The sequence below is a fragment of the Helobdella robusta genome (assembly GCF_000326865.2).
Source record: "Helobdella robusta unplaced genomic scaffold HELROscaffold_4, whole genome shotgun sequence".
NCBI classification, from domain to species: domain Eukaryota; kingdom Metazoa; phylum Annelida; class Clitellata; order Rhynchobdellida; family Glossiphoniidae; genus Helobdella; species Helobdella robusta.
The window spans coordinates 4,621,219-4,636,702 of NW_008704902.1; the positions used below are offsets into that span (position 1 = coordinate 4,621,219).

A 15,484-nucleotide genomic window follows, 5' to 3' on the forward strand; every position below is an offset into this window, starting at 1 on the left:
TTAATGTTAAATGATGTCAGAGAACTAATTTAGTCTAATTAACAGCTATCAATTGCTTCTTCCTAAGCCTAATTGATAGACTATTTCAGGCTATGTCGCACGTATAAAATTCATGTGTCTGTGTATATGTGCGTCTGGGTGTATGTGTGTCTGTGTGTTTGTCTGTTTACGTGTGTTTGTTGAACTGGGCTGAATATTCTGTACAACAAATGTTTTTTTGTGGTTTATTAAAACCGCAGAATCTAAAATCATTTAAAATATGTTGTTTAAGAAATTCGACCGGGTACCAGATTTGAAAATGATGCATATAAACGCTCGTCATGTTTGCAAATCAAGAAATTGACAACAAACTTCACACCAACACACACACACACACACACATACAGATTTATAATATATTATAATATGTACACAAATATATATATATATATGGGCGCGTTGAACATAATGTCCATTAATACTTGCTAAACTGCGACTGAAGATGACACATTTACAACATAATTGTAACTCGCCAAACTATGAGACAGCCCACAAATTGATTGCAGTAATAGTATTAGATTTTTTTTTTCATATAAATTTTATAATATTTGTTTTTTACAATGACATAATTTTTAACAATAATACTAATATGAACATTTGTGAATTTTCAGATTTGCTTGCCATCAATCAAAGTGAACTGGACAACAAATATTCATCAACCAACGGCAACTACAACTTCCACAACAACTTCAACACAGACGGCAACAACAATCAGCTTCTGGCCATTACATACAACAAAACAACAAACAACAACGCAGACAACAGCAACACAAACAGCAGCCATAAAACGAGTCCTGTCAAAAGTACATCCACCCTCCCCAACAATGTCTCTGAACTCATCTACCCAGAACTCGAAGATTTTGCTCGTCACTTCAAACAAAGTCGCATTCGTTTGGGCTACACGCAAGCAGACGTCGGTCAGACGCTTGGCGATCTCTACGGCAGCCTCTTCTCCCAGACAACCATCTGCCGGTTCGAAGCCTTGCAACTGAGCGTTAGAAACATGACCAAGTTAAAACCTCTCATGGAAAAGTGGCTCGAAGATGTAGACAAAAATAATTTGGACGCCAAATCACCGAGTAGTGGCAGCAGCAGCAACAACAACAACATGCCACCTTTCGACATGTATCCCGGATGCAGCAACAACAACAACAGCAGTGTTAGCCACGGTTATAACAGCGGAGGTAGCAGCCTTCTGAACAATTCACTGGAAAGTAACAATTTCAGCAACGGAAGCAACTTAATGGCTTCTTCGTCCTTCTTGCAAAGTTCATCGGCATCGCATCAAGAGTCATCTTCAACAAACGACAACAGTGGCAACAACAGCAGCGGCTTGGTGTCGTCGCCGCCAAATGAACTGTCGTCGTCAGCGTCAGCTTTCCAGTTTTGTACGAAACAAAGAAAAAAACGGACGAGCATTGACAGCTTGACGCGAAAGATTCTCGAGAACGAGTTTCGGATGAAAAACAAACCGACAGCCCGTGAAATCGCAAAAATAGCAAACAACCTGCAAAAAGAACGTGAAACCATTCGAATTTGGTTCTGCAACAGACGACAGAAAGAAAAACGAATTGTACTCGGTCTCCCGGAAACTACGTCACAAAACACAGTGGCCTACGTCATCCAAAAGAACAACGCCTTGCAAAACGCCACGCTGAAAGAGACGAACGATTATAACTGGCAACAAATCGTTAACATCTGAAACTCGAGAACTTATATTTTCTGTCCTATCTTTGATTGAAGTTTTCTTTATTCCTATAAAATTTTGTTCATAATTATTCAAAATACTTTTACATACAAATTGTTGAAAATTACTTTGTTGGTAACAATTTCAGTTGAATTTAATATTTGTAATTATGATATAGAAAACATGAACTGGGTGTCAAATCAAATTTGTTAAGGATTTTTTATTAAAAATTAATTTTCTTTGTTTACAATCCGTATCTTTCAAAACTAATTTGATCGAATATTAGAAATTTTGTATCATAATCAGTTTTATTTTTTTCATAACTTTCTTTTGTTTTTTGAGATGAATCAAGAATTTTTTAATGTTTCTCATTATTCAACTATGGACAAAAATATCATTGTTCAGTTGGAAAAGAGTTCATCGTAAGTGCAGACTTATGTAAAATATGCTGTGCCTTTTATTAAAAAATAAAATATTGTTACTGCGGAGAATAAAATAAATATTATATTATATTTTGGATGCATTCAGTTTTGTTTCACTGCTCATCCTCCTGAAGAAATTAAATTCTTTTGAAAAATACGCTGGCATGTTCCGTTTTTATAATAATTTCATTAAAATTTGTTAAAATAAATGTTCAAATAGATTATATTTTAGAATGAACAAAATTTTGAAAATAAAACACCTTCAAAAAATAAAAACACTTGAAATCAAAAAAAGGAAAACCATGTAAACGCATTAAAGGCATGTTGCTTTTTATTTTCCCAGCAGATGCAACCCATCATCTGTTTATGTTTTCCTAGCATCTAAAAAAAAGCTTGCGCAAATCTATTCAGCAGTCAAAAAACCATCTCGAAAGAAAAAAAATACTTGAGTACTTCAATCAACCAATAAAACAATAAACACAAATTTTTTTATTGCATGATAAAAGATTTTCATTTTTTTTTTTTGCGAAAGTTAGAAAAAAATCCTGGATGTATCAATCGATCTGGAAAGATGTTCGTATTATTGCTGAATGTACCAGGCTCTTCTCCCTGGTATGGTTGATTATATTAGTCAACATACAACCGGTTAGCAAGGCATTGATTAACATGTTCTTTCTATCTATCCTTTTTTTAATAGTAAATATATAATTCAATGGATGAATGAGTGAACGTAGTATCTCACCAACATTCGCATGTAATACAAATACAAACAAACGTTCATGAAGGCGCATGCATATAAAGACACGTATCTATATAAACACACATCTACGCAAAAGTACAGACAGATCAAAATATACACACACAAACATAGAGGCGATATTATATCTGGACCACAATGATCAAACATTATTCATTCATTGACCGGTATTCAATCAACTGCCCAGTTCACTTCTACATTAATATCTGCTCTCATTGTACGTTCTCATGTATGTTTGTGTGCGTTTGTATGTTAGTGTGAGTTAGTGAGGATCTGTTTGTTTGTGTATACTTAGGTGTTGGTGTGTGATTGAGCAGTGTACCGCCACCCAGATTGCAATATATATATATATATATATATATATATATATATATATTGCAATCTACTTAAACTCTTATAAATATATAAGATCCGCTTTGAACTTCGCAAGTGATGGGGAAGTAGTCAGAGAAGTAGGTAGAGAGTTCCTGAGATAAGGCCAGAAAAAGCAAATGCAGATTTAGCAAAAGAGTGTTTAACACGAGTTAAAAAGAAATGAGAACAAGAAGACGATCGTAAATCGGAACATTTATTGGAGTTGCCTGCGTTGGTTGTAAGTGAGATGCATGTGGTGATTGCAATTGGTCCAAAAGAACAACTATCAAGACGTCTCACACAACATACACAAAAGGAATCATCAAATCTCACTGTGGTGGGGCTATCGAGGCTATCTCTGGAAATTAATTTTGATATCTTGATCTTGATACTATCTGTGAGTTGAGAAGGTTTATGAAGATAATTTACCATTGAATAATATTTCATTCAAAATAAAGCGATAGAGTGACACAAAAAGATAGAGAGAGAAAGAGAGAGAGAGAGGGAGAGAAAGAGAAAAAGAGAAAGTAAATTATTTATTTTTAATCGGCGGTGACGTAAGATGAGAGGTATATAGCACTTGCTAACAAATAAATGTTTACCCCTAGGGCATAAATAACAAACCTCAGTGGGGGTGCCATGGTGGTTCGTTGCTAACAAGTCTGTGTTTGATTGTTTGCTTTTTGTTGTTCGTTGTTTGTGTTGTTGTCTTACTTTCTGTTTTATGTTTACATTGCGTGTTGTTAATGTTTTTTTAATTTCAATTTTTTAATTCTAACACGTTGCCTTTTGTCGTTGAAGAGTTCATAATAATAATAGTAATAATGCCTTTATTGAGTAATAAAAGAAAAAAGGCATATTCAATCAATCAATCGGTCGGTCGGTCGGTCGGTCAGCCAAACATTTGTGAAGCGCTATTTTCGCAATGTTCAACAGCGCTTCTCAGTGAATTTTGTAAACAAATGGATCTTGAGACTCGCTCTGAACTTCGTAAGTAATGGAAAAATAGTCAGAGAAAGGAGGTAGAAAGTTCCAGAGAAAAGGACCAGAAAAAGCAAACGCAGATTTAGCAAAAGAGTGTTTAACACAAGTTAAGAAGAAGTGGTAACAAGAAAACGATCGTAAACCGTGGCGTTCAGATTCAATAAATTTACTTGCGAAGTACTTGGGAAATAGTTTAGGATGAGACTTGTACATTAATGTGAAAATTTTAAAAATTAATTTATATTTTAAAGACAGCCAGAGAAAGAGAAGAAGATATGATATCAATGTCGGAGATACGATGTCCTATCTGAATTATTTTTATTAATCTCTTGTCTTAATTGTGCTCCATTATGCAGTGAAACAGTTATATGAAATTTTTTTAGTTGCATTACTTTTCCAGAATATTTGTGTATTAAAATTTTTTCGAGTCAATGTTAACAAAGCAATCATTGGTTGTATAAAAATCAGGCAGTGCATTATTCATCAACGCAGATATCATATCATATCAAATATCACGCTAATACAGCTATAACACATAAACATTGCACATAAACATTGCACACAAACATTACACACCAGCACAAGATACAAGCCTCAAACACAGAGTTGATACAATCTTCTTTTGTACAATTCTGCCTTTCTCGAGTCTAACTAAACGTGATTGATTGAATCATTAGCACCAATTAACCGATGCCTCCCCGGCGATCAAAGTGACAGCTTATTTGCATTTCATCGTGCGGGGTTCGCGACAGCCTTCATGCGAAATCTCGCTTAGCGTCGCGTTCAGTGGCGCATTTAAGGTGGGTGGCATGGCTCTCGTTGTGAGCAGTATTTTCATTGAAAGTCAGTAAAATTCAGTTTTTAGTAAAAAATTTACAAATTGACTTAAATCGACCGAACAGTTATCTCTATTTACTACACAATAAATTTCAATTTTTTCTTGCAGTGAATTAATCAGGCTGGTTGTTTTTTAACAGAATCATTTAATATCGTCGTTTTTGACATAAAGTGTCTTGAATCGACGGAATAGTTATCATGTATCACTGAACACGCACTATAGTTTGAGTTTTGGAATATTGTGCTGATATATTGATTTTAACTATTAGCTTTTTAATAAATTCATTCAGGGAGGCCGTTGCTTCCAGTATTTTTTATTAAAAGTTGCTAAAACTCAGTTTTTAGTCGAAAATCTACTAAAAACTGACATGGTTGGCAAAAAAAGATCAACAGCCTAATTTTAGCCATACTAATAAAATTTTGGCAAGATTCTTGCACCCCATCTATCCTATCTCACGGACAATTTTGGGCTGATTTTCGTAAATACTAATTTAGACTAGCTAGCATCCAGGAAATCAGTAGCTCAATTTACTAACATTGGAAAGGCTAATTTATGTGAAGTTTGAAAAATAGTTTTTTTTAAATCCAAAGTTAGAGTAATAGAGAAAACATTTAAAAATTGGTTAAAAAAATATCAAAATACAGTGGAAGCCGATTAAGCAGCTGGTAACCGAAGTTGACTTTTTTGGAAATAAAATGTTCTTCTAAAGTAAAAATATAATTTAATAAGGTCTTTTGCATGGTAAGTAAAGTAGCAGACAGGTAGGTCAAATATTTGTTTTGTAAAGCACCATATTAATCTATCTCAGTTATCAAAAAATGTATCTAAGTAAAAAAGTAAAATAAACCGTTGCAACGCAGCACAAACAATGCGGAATGCTCCAAAGAGCAATGAACACTTAACAAAATAAGTTTCAATCTTAATACACATCTAATAGTCATACTAAACGACTCCTGACACACGAAGCATGTGATAGGCGGGGATCTTTTTGTCGTATTCGAACCCGGTGACTGCACAAACTTCGAAATAGCGCAAAGCCACCTTAAACACTAAGTCACCACACCGCAATTTCAATAACGATGACAATTATTATTCAAATCCACAACTTGTTTCCATTCATTTAAGCTCGTCATCTCTCCGAAAATAAGTTTTAATGCCGCATCAGATTTTTTATTGCAAAATGCAGACATGCACGCACGGCATTCAATCATTGAACATTTGACGTTGCAACTTTCTCTTCTTATGACAAAGTGACCTTAGGGTCGGCTATACTTCAATTCCTGTTATAAATATACATGATTGACAAACAAAATTAAAAAATTGCTACAAAAAGCATTGTGCAAAGTTACGACAATTTAAATATTTAATTTAATGTTGTTGAAAATGTTTTTTCTTTGTATTTGTTAAAAATTTTGTAGTTCTTGGCCAGGCAGCGATAATAGCTTTCGAGGCTTTTATTTTTTGTATCGTTGATTTCTGTGCGACTTGGGTTTTTTTCGCGAAATATTTTGCAAAAGTTGTCGGTGTGGCTGTACAATATAAAGTGCGAATGTTATATTGTTGATTAATTAATGATTATATCCTTAAATGTTGTCTGGTTAATTTATTTTATTTTATAGTTCTTTGTTTTATTTTATTTAATATAAATAATTAATTTAATAATTATTGTTTTTCGTTTTTTTTTCTGTCTGTTCTGTACCTACCGGCTAGTGGGGGCTAGTCTCTACTCTGATCTATTACATTACGCATAAATCGTGAAAAAGTTGTTGTGAAGTAAAGTTAAATTAATCTTCTTAACAGTCCAATCAATTACTACATCCTATCTACCAGCATGTTTGAATAATAATGAATAAGAATTCAGTTGGTCATATGAAGTGTCAACCACCCTCAGTCACTGCTACTGCTGCTGCTGTTGAAGTTGTCCTCAATTCATCAAACACATCAGAAGAGGATGTGCAAGAGGTACCCACTCCTCTTGTTGAGGATCATTTGAAGAGGAGGGTAAACGACGCTACCGAACTCAAAAATGAAAATGCTCCTGAGAAATTAAAAGAAAAACACTTAGTGGAAGTGAGAAAAGAAAGACATTATCATGATGACGGAGAAGGAAACTTATTGTTTCAAAAAAGTTCATCTTTAAAAGTGGAAACTTCAATCTGTGTTGGCAATTACTCTCAAAATCAAAACGACTTAAAAATAATTGAGAATGATAAGAGGATACATTCTGACAGTAATTCTTTGCTTGACATTGAATTGAAAACTATAACAACTTCATCCAGTAATAAGAAAAGAAAATTGAATGAGGATAAACATAAAGTATGCCTTGTTGAAAGTTGTTCATACTTTGGTAAACCCAATCCTTTGATTAGCTTGGATAAAGTTGATTCCACAAATGACAATTCTGAGAAAGTTATTGCATCTATTGGTAAGAACATGAGATTAATAATCATTAATGATGGATGTTGGTTTGCTGATTAATGTAGTGTTAGAAGTGTAGTGGTAACAATAATTATTTTAGAATGTGATTTGTTTTATTTTTTGGTTTTTTTTACTTGCTTATAACATTTACAAAATTTTGAACCATTTTTCTAAAAAAAATAAAACTTAAAGTCACAATTCTGTTTCATAGATGATGACAATGCAGTGATGTCTCCTTTATCTTACATCGTAAGCACAGTGAGTTCAATTCAACTATATTTTTTATTTTATTATCTCAAAGACTCATTTAACTTTTATAATGAATATCTTAAATAAAAATTTTTTTAATTTATTATTTTTTTTGTTTAGAATGATAAAATAAACGATGAAATAAATGACAAAAATGGAAAAGGCAGTGGGATGGAAGAGGATGAGGATGCTTTTTCTAAACCATCTGCTTCAAAAAGAATAAAATTAGATGGAGATGATGACTTACTCTCAATACAGAGGATAAATGACTTCAATAAAATTGATGAAAAACAGGTTGATGACGTTAATATTAATAATTTAACTGTCACTGATGATAATGCAAGCAGCTCAAAGCATAATGTGAAAGGAGACATTCAGCATCCGATTCTCAACAGTGCATCTTTGTGTGAACTCATCACCGATGGTGAAGTTGGAGTGATAAGTGTCACCGGCAACAAGAAATGCAACAAAAAATATGGTGGGTTCTACTGAATTCATTTCATTCTTATACAAATAATCAATTTAAAAGAATTTGGTTTACTGTTATATTTGTGATGCATATACTTTTCTGCAGTACGTTGCTATTTAAATTAGATTCATGTCCATGGTTTAGGAACTTGAATGAATTTTTAAAGTTGAAGCATAAGTTTTTTGGGGGTAATGGTGTGTGTTGAGGCTACTAACAGAGCTTGTAGTGAAATGCTGTTATTAAGATATTAATGTATACGGCATTCAATTTTCTTTTCTTATTACCAGATGAAGTTGTTATAGTTTTCAATTCAACGTCAAGCAAAGAATTACTGTCAGAATGTATCCTCTTATCATTCTCAATGATTTTTGAGTCGTTTTGATTTTGAGAGTAATTGCCAACACAGATTGAAGTTTCCACTTTTGAAGATGAACTTTTTTGAAACAATAAGTCTCCTCCTCCGTCATCATTTTAATGTCTTTCTTTTCTCACTTCCACTAAGTGTTTTTCTTTTAATTTCTCAGGAGCATTTTCACCTTTGAGTTCGGTAGAGTCGTTTACTCGGCTGTTCCAAGATACCAAGATATTAATGTATAAATATTATTTGCTGGTAGGGGATGAACTGATTTAGCATTTCTTAAAGTTGTGTTAGTTTTTGTTAGCCAGCAGGATATATTAATTAATTAATTAAATTTTATTAATTAGTTAATTAAATTTTAATCCGTTAATTAATATTTTTTCATACTATCTATTTCACCATTACTACTGAAGACAATTGAAATAAATTATATGAATACTGTTTAAATCACTCGATAACATAGAATCCAACAGTGATATTGTTCAAATATCATCTTCCGATGATGAGGACGATGAAGAAGAAGATGATGATGAGGATGATGATGGTGAAGATGAAGAAGAAGATGATGATGATGAGGGGGATGATGATGAAGAAATAGTAGCAAATGATGAGGAAGATGTCTTATGCTCATACTCACCAGTGTGTACATTTTTTTTAATGTTTTCAGAATATTTCAATACTTGTTCAGTCAAATGATGTTATGGACTTTTTCAAGATTTTGCTATATATATTATTTAATATATTTTACGATGTATAAATGTTTTTACATCAAAACGAATAGATATATGAATTTTAGACTTTAAAGAATGAGGTTTGTTCTATGTTTAGCAAAGGCAAAGATGCAAAAGTTGTAAGAAACACCAAAAAAAATATCATTGGTCTATTCAGAAAGCCTAAAATGAATAAAATTGAATGATCTTTGTTGAATTTAATGATGTCGTTCAAAATGAGTTCTGGAGGAATATTTTGCGGTGATGTTATTTCAACAACATGATAAATGATATTAACATAAAAAAATTGAAATAAATAAACGATAATAATCAAATCAAGCATAACCTATATTGAATGCACCATAAATATTCATTGTGGGAATTCTATGTAAGAGATTATATTTTACATCGACTCTAAAGATGCACAAATATTTATGCAATTTGGCCAAGGGTTGGTATAGATATTCCATTGTTTGTCATGGTATGATTTTACATCATAGACAAAGAGAATTAGTATTTTGTAATTATCATAGTAATCCAGAATGTCCTTATTCCATGTGAATTGCCAGTGTAAGTAAATATTTGGATGTGTGTTACTCACGATTTTAATTTTTCTTTCGTCATTTGTTACAGTTATCTCAAGGTACGAGTACCACGACCACTGTCAGTGGAAACAACGCTGCCAACAAAATAGGCACTACACTATCATCAACGTCAGTATCTTCCACTACAAAGAAAACATCATTGTTACCTGCCCTTGCACTGCCCATCACATCGACAACCTCAACGTTGATGACCACAAAGCACGTGCACGTCAGTGGCTCCTGTCATGAATGCTATATGATCGAGATGAAGATCGTGGACCTGAAGATTAATGCCATCAAAACGGGCACAACGCAATGCATCTTCAGTGAAAGTTGTCTGCTCTTGAAAAACTCACTGAGAAATCTTCTTGGTGATGCAGGTTAGATTTAGTATCCATTGCATTCTAAACTACAAAACTGTTTGGCTGATATTAACAAATTTCTTCTATTAGAGCTGTGCCAATTTTTTATGAACAGATTTAACTTCCATTATAACAATTAACATTAAAAATAATTAATCTTGAGTCATCTATTTAAAATTTTTTATAATTAGTTATACATCAGCTAATATTATATAGTAATTATTTTCTGTTGTTATTATTTTATTGGAATTATTTTCTGTAGAAATATGTTTCATTGTAATTATTTTCTGTTGAAAAATATTTTGGTTTTATGCATTTTTACTTGAAAGTCATCATTTCAAAAGTTTTTGTGAAAATAGCTTGAGGTTGATTGGCGAAGTTATTCATATCCTATAGAAGCTGTTAAATTTATTGTTTATTGAGCAACCAAATAATCGCATGCAGCTCCCACAGTGACACCAATCCACGCCTCATGTTTGGAGTCGAGCAACTGGACGCCTCTGTACGGTGGCAGCCTCATTCACATGACTCTCAATTTGACTGGCTGTCATGGAAACATGGTGGAATTCTTTGGAATTTCAAGACAGCTATTTGATAGATGTATGCGTATGTTTTTTTAAATTTTTTTACCCATGCTTTCACCCTCCATTTTATTTTATTTCTTCAAGTTTTTCTGTATTTTAATATTCTTTCTCAGACTAACTTCTGGTTTGACTGCTATCAAATTTTATTTGTATATAGGTATTGTAATTTATTTAATCGTGGTTTAATCATTATCAACATGTCTTTCATCTATTTCAACAATGTTATCAACATTTGTAAGAAATCTTTACAATTTGAAATCCTTTTATCTGCAATATTTATGTTGCACATACATATTCTAATTAAAGTTCACACTTGAGAAAATATAAAAGATTTGTTTCAATTAAGTATGTTGAAAATATTCAGACATAGCTGGCAAGTTTCCCGCGACAACCCTGCAGTTGTACTTTGAGGAGCATTCCATGAGGCCAACCTTGCAACAGGATTTTGAAAAATTTTTTCGGTCCTCGTACTACGTGTACAACAACTTTGGTAACAATGCTTACGATGTGCTCTACCCTCCTGCTGAGTACAACAACATGAACAACTCTGTCAGTCATGTCAATACCATGTATCAGCAGCAACAAATGAGCCAGTATAATAGTCTTATCAACGATGCATTCGTTTCAAGGCAAGATGTCAGTCAGCAGTCAAAAGAGACATTAAAGCATGACGATCCTTATGATAAGAATGTGACTAAGCCTCAAAAAGCTCAGAGATTGAAAGCGAAATCATTGAGTTTGTTCCACTTTGAAATTCACAGATCAGACAAGACGGCTGGAAACAAGTTCACATTTTACAGACCACCCAAATGGCCATACTTGAAGAAAGTCAAAAACTTTACTCCAATCAGTTCTAGTTCTAATGACAAAGAGAAAATCAAACAAGTTTGCTGTGATGATTTGAATGCAAGAATGTCATTTAGTGAGAGACAAATTCATGACAATGGTAGTGTTAAGAATAGCAAAGAGATTTGGAACAGTCATTATCAGCATAGCCAAAACAGCAACCAAAATAGTAACAATGAAAATTCTTATTTCAGTCAGCAACAATTACAACAGTATCAGCATGATAACCACTTTTCATTGAACAACTACTCTTCAAGTTTCAACAACTACCCAACTAACCTGTTGAACCAAGCTAATTACAATTTTCAACAAATGCATCTCAACAACAGCAACAATAACAATCTCATGTACCCGCATCTAAATCTTGCAGCCCAGAACTTCTTCCAACAACAACAGCTGTTTGGTCAATGGCAAAACAATGTTGATTTCAAGTTGCAACAACAACACCATCAGCAGCAACAACAACATTTCTACCACAGCAAGTCACCGACCTATGTACAGAGTGGATTCACGGGAAATATTGTCAAGTGAGTTCTATTTCTATGCTTGAATTCTTTCAAATGCATACCCAGAAATTTGCCAACATTTCCAATGAACATCTCCAAATGCATGGCCGCATCGCAGGCTGTTCACGTACCGACCGGCCAATTCGAAAGGAGGCATCAACATAACGAACGAGGACCTGTACTGCCTCAATGATGGAGAGTACCTGAATGACGTCATCATTGATTTCTACCTCAAGTTTGTTCCAGCTCTCCTGTTCAATGACTCATTTCATTTCATAACTACTAAAATACTTTTAAAATAGTTCGTTCAATTTGCGTTAAAGAAAAATCAATTTATTGAAAAAATCACCCATTTTGCATAGAGGCATTCATATTTTCAGTTGTAAAACTTTGTAAATTTATGCTGACTGCATCTGCTTCATTCACTCTCTTAATTTCACTTATAGAATAAATAAATGAAAGTCAGCATCTACTAATAACATGAGCTGATTCATTAATCAGTTAATTAACTGTTTAATTTTTTTTTAATGATTTACTCAATAGAGTCGGCAACACAACCACGCACGTAAACAATAACAACAAATAAAACGAAGCAACAACATACATGAGACAACAACACACACGAAACAACAACACACACTAAACAACAACGCACATACAAAGCAAAAACACATATAAAACAACACATTCAGATACATAATGGAAGAGTTGTGCACAGCATCTGACAGGGATCGTACGCACATATTCAGTTCATTCTTCTATGGGCATCTTATGTCTGGAGCCAACAATGTCGAACCCAACAATAACAATCTCACGTTCGTTATTTTTTGGTTTCACATGCTGTTCGTTTCTGTTAATTTGTTCGTCTGTTCATTTGCTGTTCATTTGTTTTGTTCATTTAATTGTTTGTTACTGGTTAGGCCTAGTTTATTCCTGCTGATGTAACTGCAATCGTTGATCTGTATAACAGTTACTGGTACTATTTTTGTCACAACCTGCTTCTTACTGCTATTTATTGCTACTAGCGCGTTAGCATTACTTACATCTTTTTGATATTGTAATTTGAGAAATAGTTTATTTTTGGTGACTGCTAGGGTTACAATATTTTTTCGATCACTTTAATGAAAAAGTAAATTACAGGGTTCTCAATAAATGAAGGATTTTATTGATTTTAAGGAAGGAAGAATGACGTTTTATGACGATTAACGGTGATGATGATGATGTTTTATGATGATTGACGGTGCCGATGATGACGATATGATGATTGGTTTATTTATTTTTTACTCACTTGCAGACCCGAAGAACGCCGCCATAGCAAGGTTAAGAGGTGGACACGGAATGTGGACATCTTCTCAAAAGATTTCATCATCGTCCCAATCAACGAGAGGTAGGTGGTCATGGTCATTACCAACCACTATCATTGTCATCATCTTCATATCATTGCCATCATCACGTATCATTTATTATGATCATCGGGTATCTTTATCGTCGTTAGCGTGTATCATCGTCGTACCATTTTATCATCATGATGTATCATATCATATCATCATCTTCCCCATTATCAGCATTCTGCAGTTTTATCCATTCAACAAGTTGCCTCTTGTGCTATCAGTAATTTAATTTAAATAATAGATTAGATTATTTTATTTAATCAAAAAAATTTTCACAAAAATTATTAGTTACACAAAATTTTTACGATGATATAGAATTTGCAGGTTGTAATATTTGTTATTTAATGTTACGTTTTTTGGTGAAGTTATCATTGGTTCCTGGCGATCATATGTTTTCCAAACGTCGATGGGATAACAAAATGTAAATCCTCCGTGGATCCGGCACATCCATCATCATCTTTACACTCATCATCGACTCTTCATCCCACCTCCCAGAAATCTCACCAGCCTGTAACATCTCCTAATTATGACCACAAACAAGATGGACAACAACAACAGCCATCATCATCCTTATCATCATCCTCATCCCCACAACAGCAGCCGGCAGTCCATCCATCACCTCCAGCTTCCACTGATGATGGGATTCTAACTTCCCTGTTGTCGCAACCTGTCTCATCCTCTCCACCATCTCAACATATGACGTCATCTCAGCCACTGTCACAAGCACAGCCAATATCATCATCATCATCACAGCTGATATCATCATCATTACAGCTGATATCATCATCATCACAGCTGATATCATCATCATCACAGCTGATATCATCATCACTATCGCAGCCAGTATCATCATCACGACCGTTATTGTCGTCATCATTGGTATCGTTATCACAACAACCTCCCTCACCACCATCGTCATCCCTCCCGCTGTCACCCACTGCAACCAATGATAGAGAGATTGACGAAAGTTTTGAGTTGCAGATTGAAGATAATATTCCCCAGGACGACGAAGAAGACGATGATGGGGGTGATGATGACGATGATGGGGGTGATGATGATGTTGCAAATAAAGCAACAATAAAGAATGATGATGAACGTGAAAAGAGTATTAACAATGTCACAGTCGGCTGTAGTTTGGATGCAGACGAACACATCCACGCTGATGCTGCTGCTGATGATGAGAATGATGCTAATATTAATGTTAATGATGTTAACGAGGATGATGATGATAATGATGACAGCACGGATGTCAACACAACGATTGATTACATTGCTGATAACAATAATGATATGGACAGCAGCAAGGTGCAAGAAAGAGAGGTTGATGAAGTGAGTGGCAGACTCGATGGAGACTCTGTTGTTGTTGTCGGCTCCAGTGACTCTCTACTGATAGATGCATCATCGAACATTTGTGCTGAAAATATCGCCAACAAAAACAACAGTAACATCAAGACAGCAACAACATCAACAACACAACCAACGTCAGGAGCCATTACAACTGTCCATCAAAAAGTACCATTGAAGGATAATGAGCTTTCAATGGATGTTTTTGATGGTTGCAATAATGACATTAACTTCAATGACATTAAGAACATCAGTAATAACAACAAAAACATCAACAACATGGATTGTTCAACAGTTGAGAAGGATGATCAGAGCAGAGAATTGATAAACGACAACAATGGAAACACTTATTCTGATGTTGTGAGTGTTCAAGTTGTCAGAACTGCCCGGAAGAGCATGAAGGATGGCAGTGCCAACACTACCACACAACCACTTACTCCAGTTGTTGTCCCTGGTAATCATGAATCTACTGCAACATTAACATCTTCATTGATAGCGTTATCGTCATCATCAACAATGACAACAGTATTAAGACCAACATTATCAACATCGATTGCATCACCATCATCTGATTTGATAACT

General features: G+C 34.2%; 2 protein-coding genes across 2 annotated transcripts; both read left to right on the top strand.

Moving 5' to 3' along the window:
- Positions 1–886: 886 nt before the first annotated feature.
- Positions 887–1,612, top strand: HELRODRAFT_135368 (hypothetical protein; the record flags this gene model as incomplete). The annotated part of the gene is made up of 2 exons (XM_009024720.1): positions 887–1,121; positions 1,416–1,612. Coding segments are annotated over 2 exons (432 nt in total), but the record flags the coding sequence as incomplete, so codon positions are not given.
- A 5,314-nt stretch (positions 1,613–6,926) lies between these two features.
- Positions 6,927–12,469, top strand: HELRODRAFT_188989 (hypothetical protein; the record flags this gene model as incomplete). Its single annotated transcript, XM_009024721.1, has 7 exons — positions 6,927–7,490; positions 7,869–8,226; positions 9,039–9,214; positions 10,021–10,249; positions 10,676–10,831; positions 11,180–12,188; positions 12,286–12,469. 7 exons carry the CDS (start codon positions 6,927–6,929, stop codon positions 12,467–12,469), a joined length of 2,676 nt encoding a protein of 891 aa, XP_009022969.1.
- Positions 12,470–15,484: the final 3,015 nt, after the last annotated feature.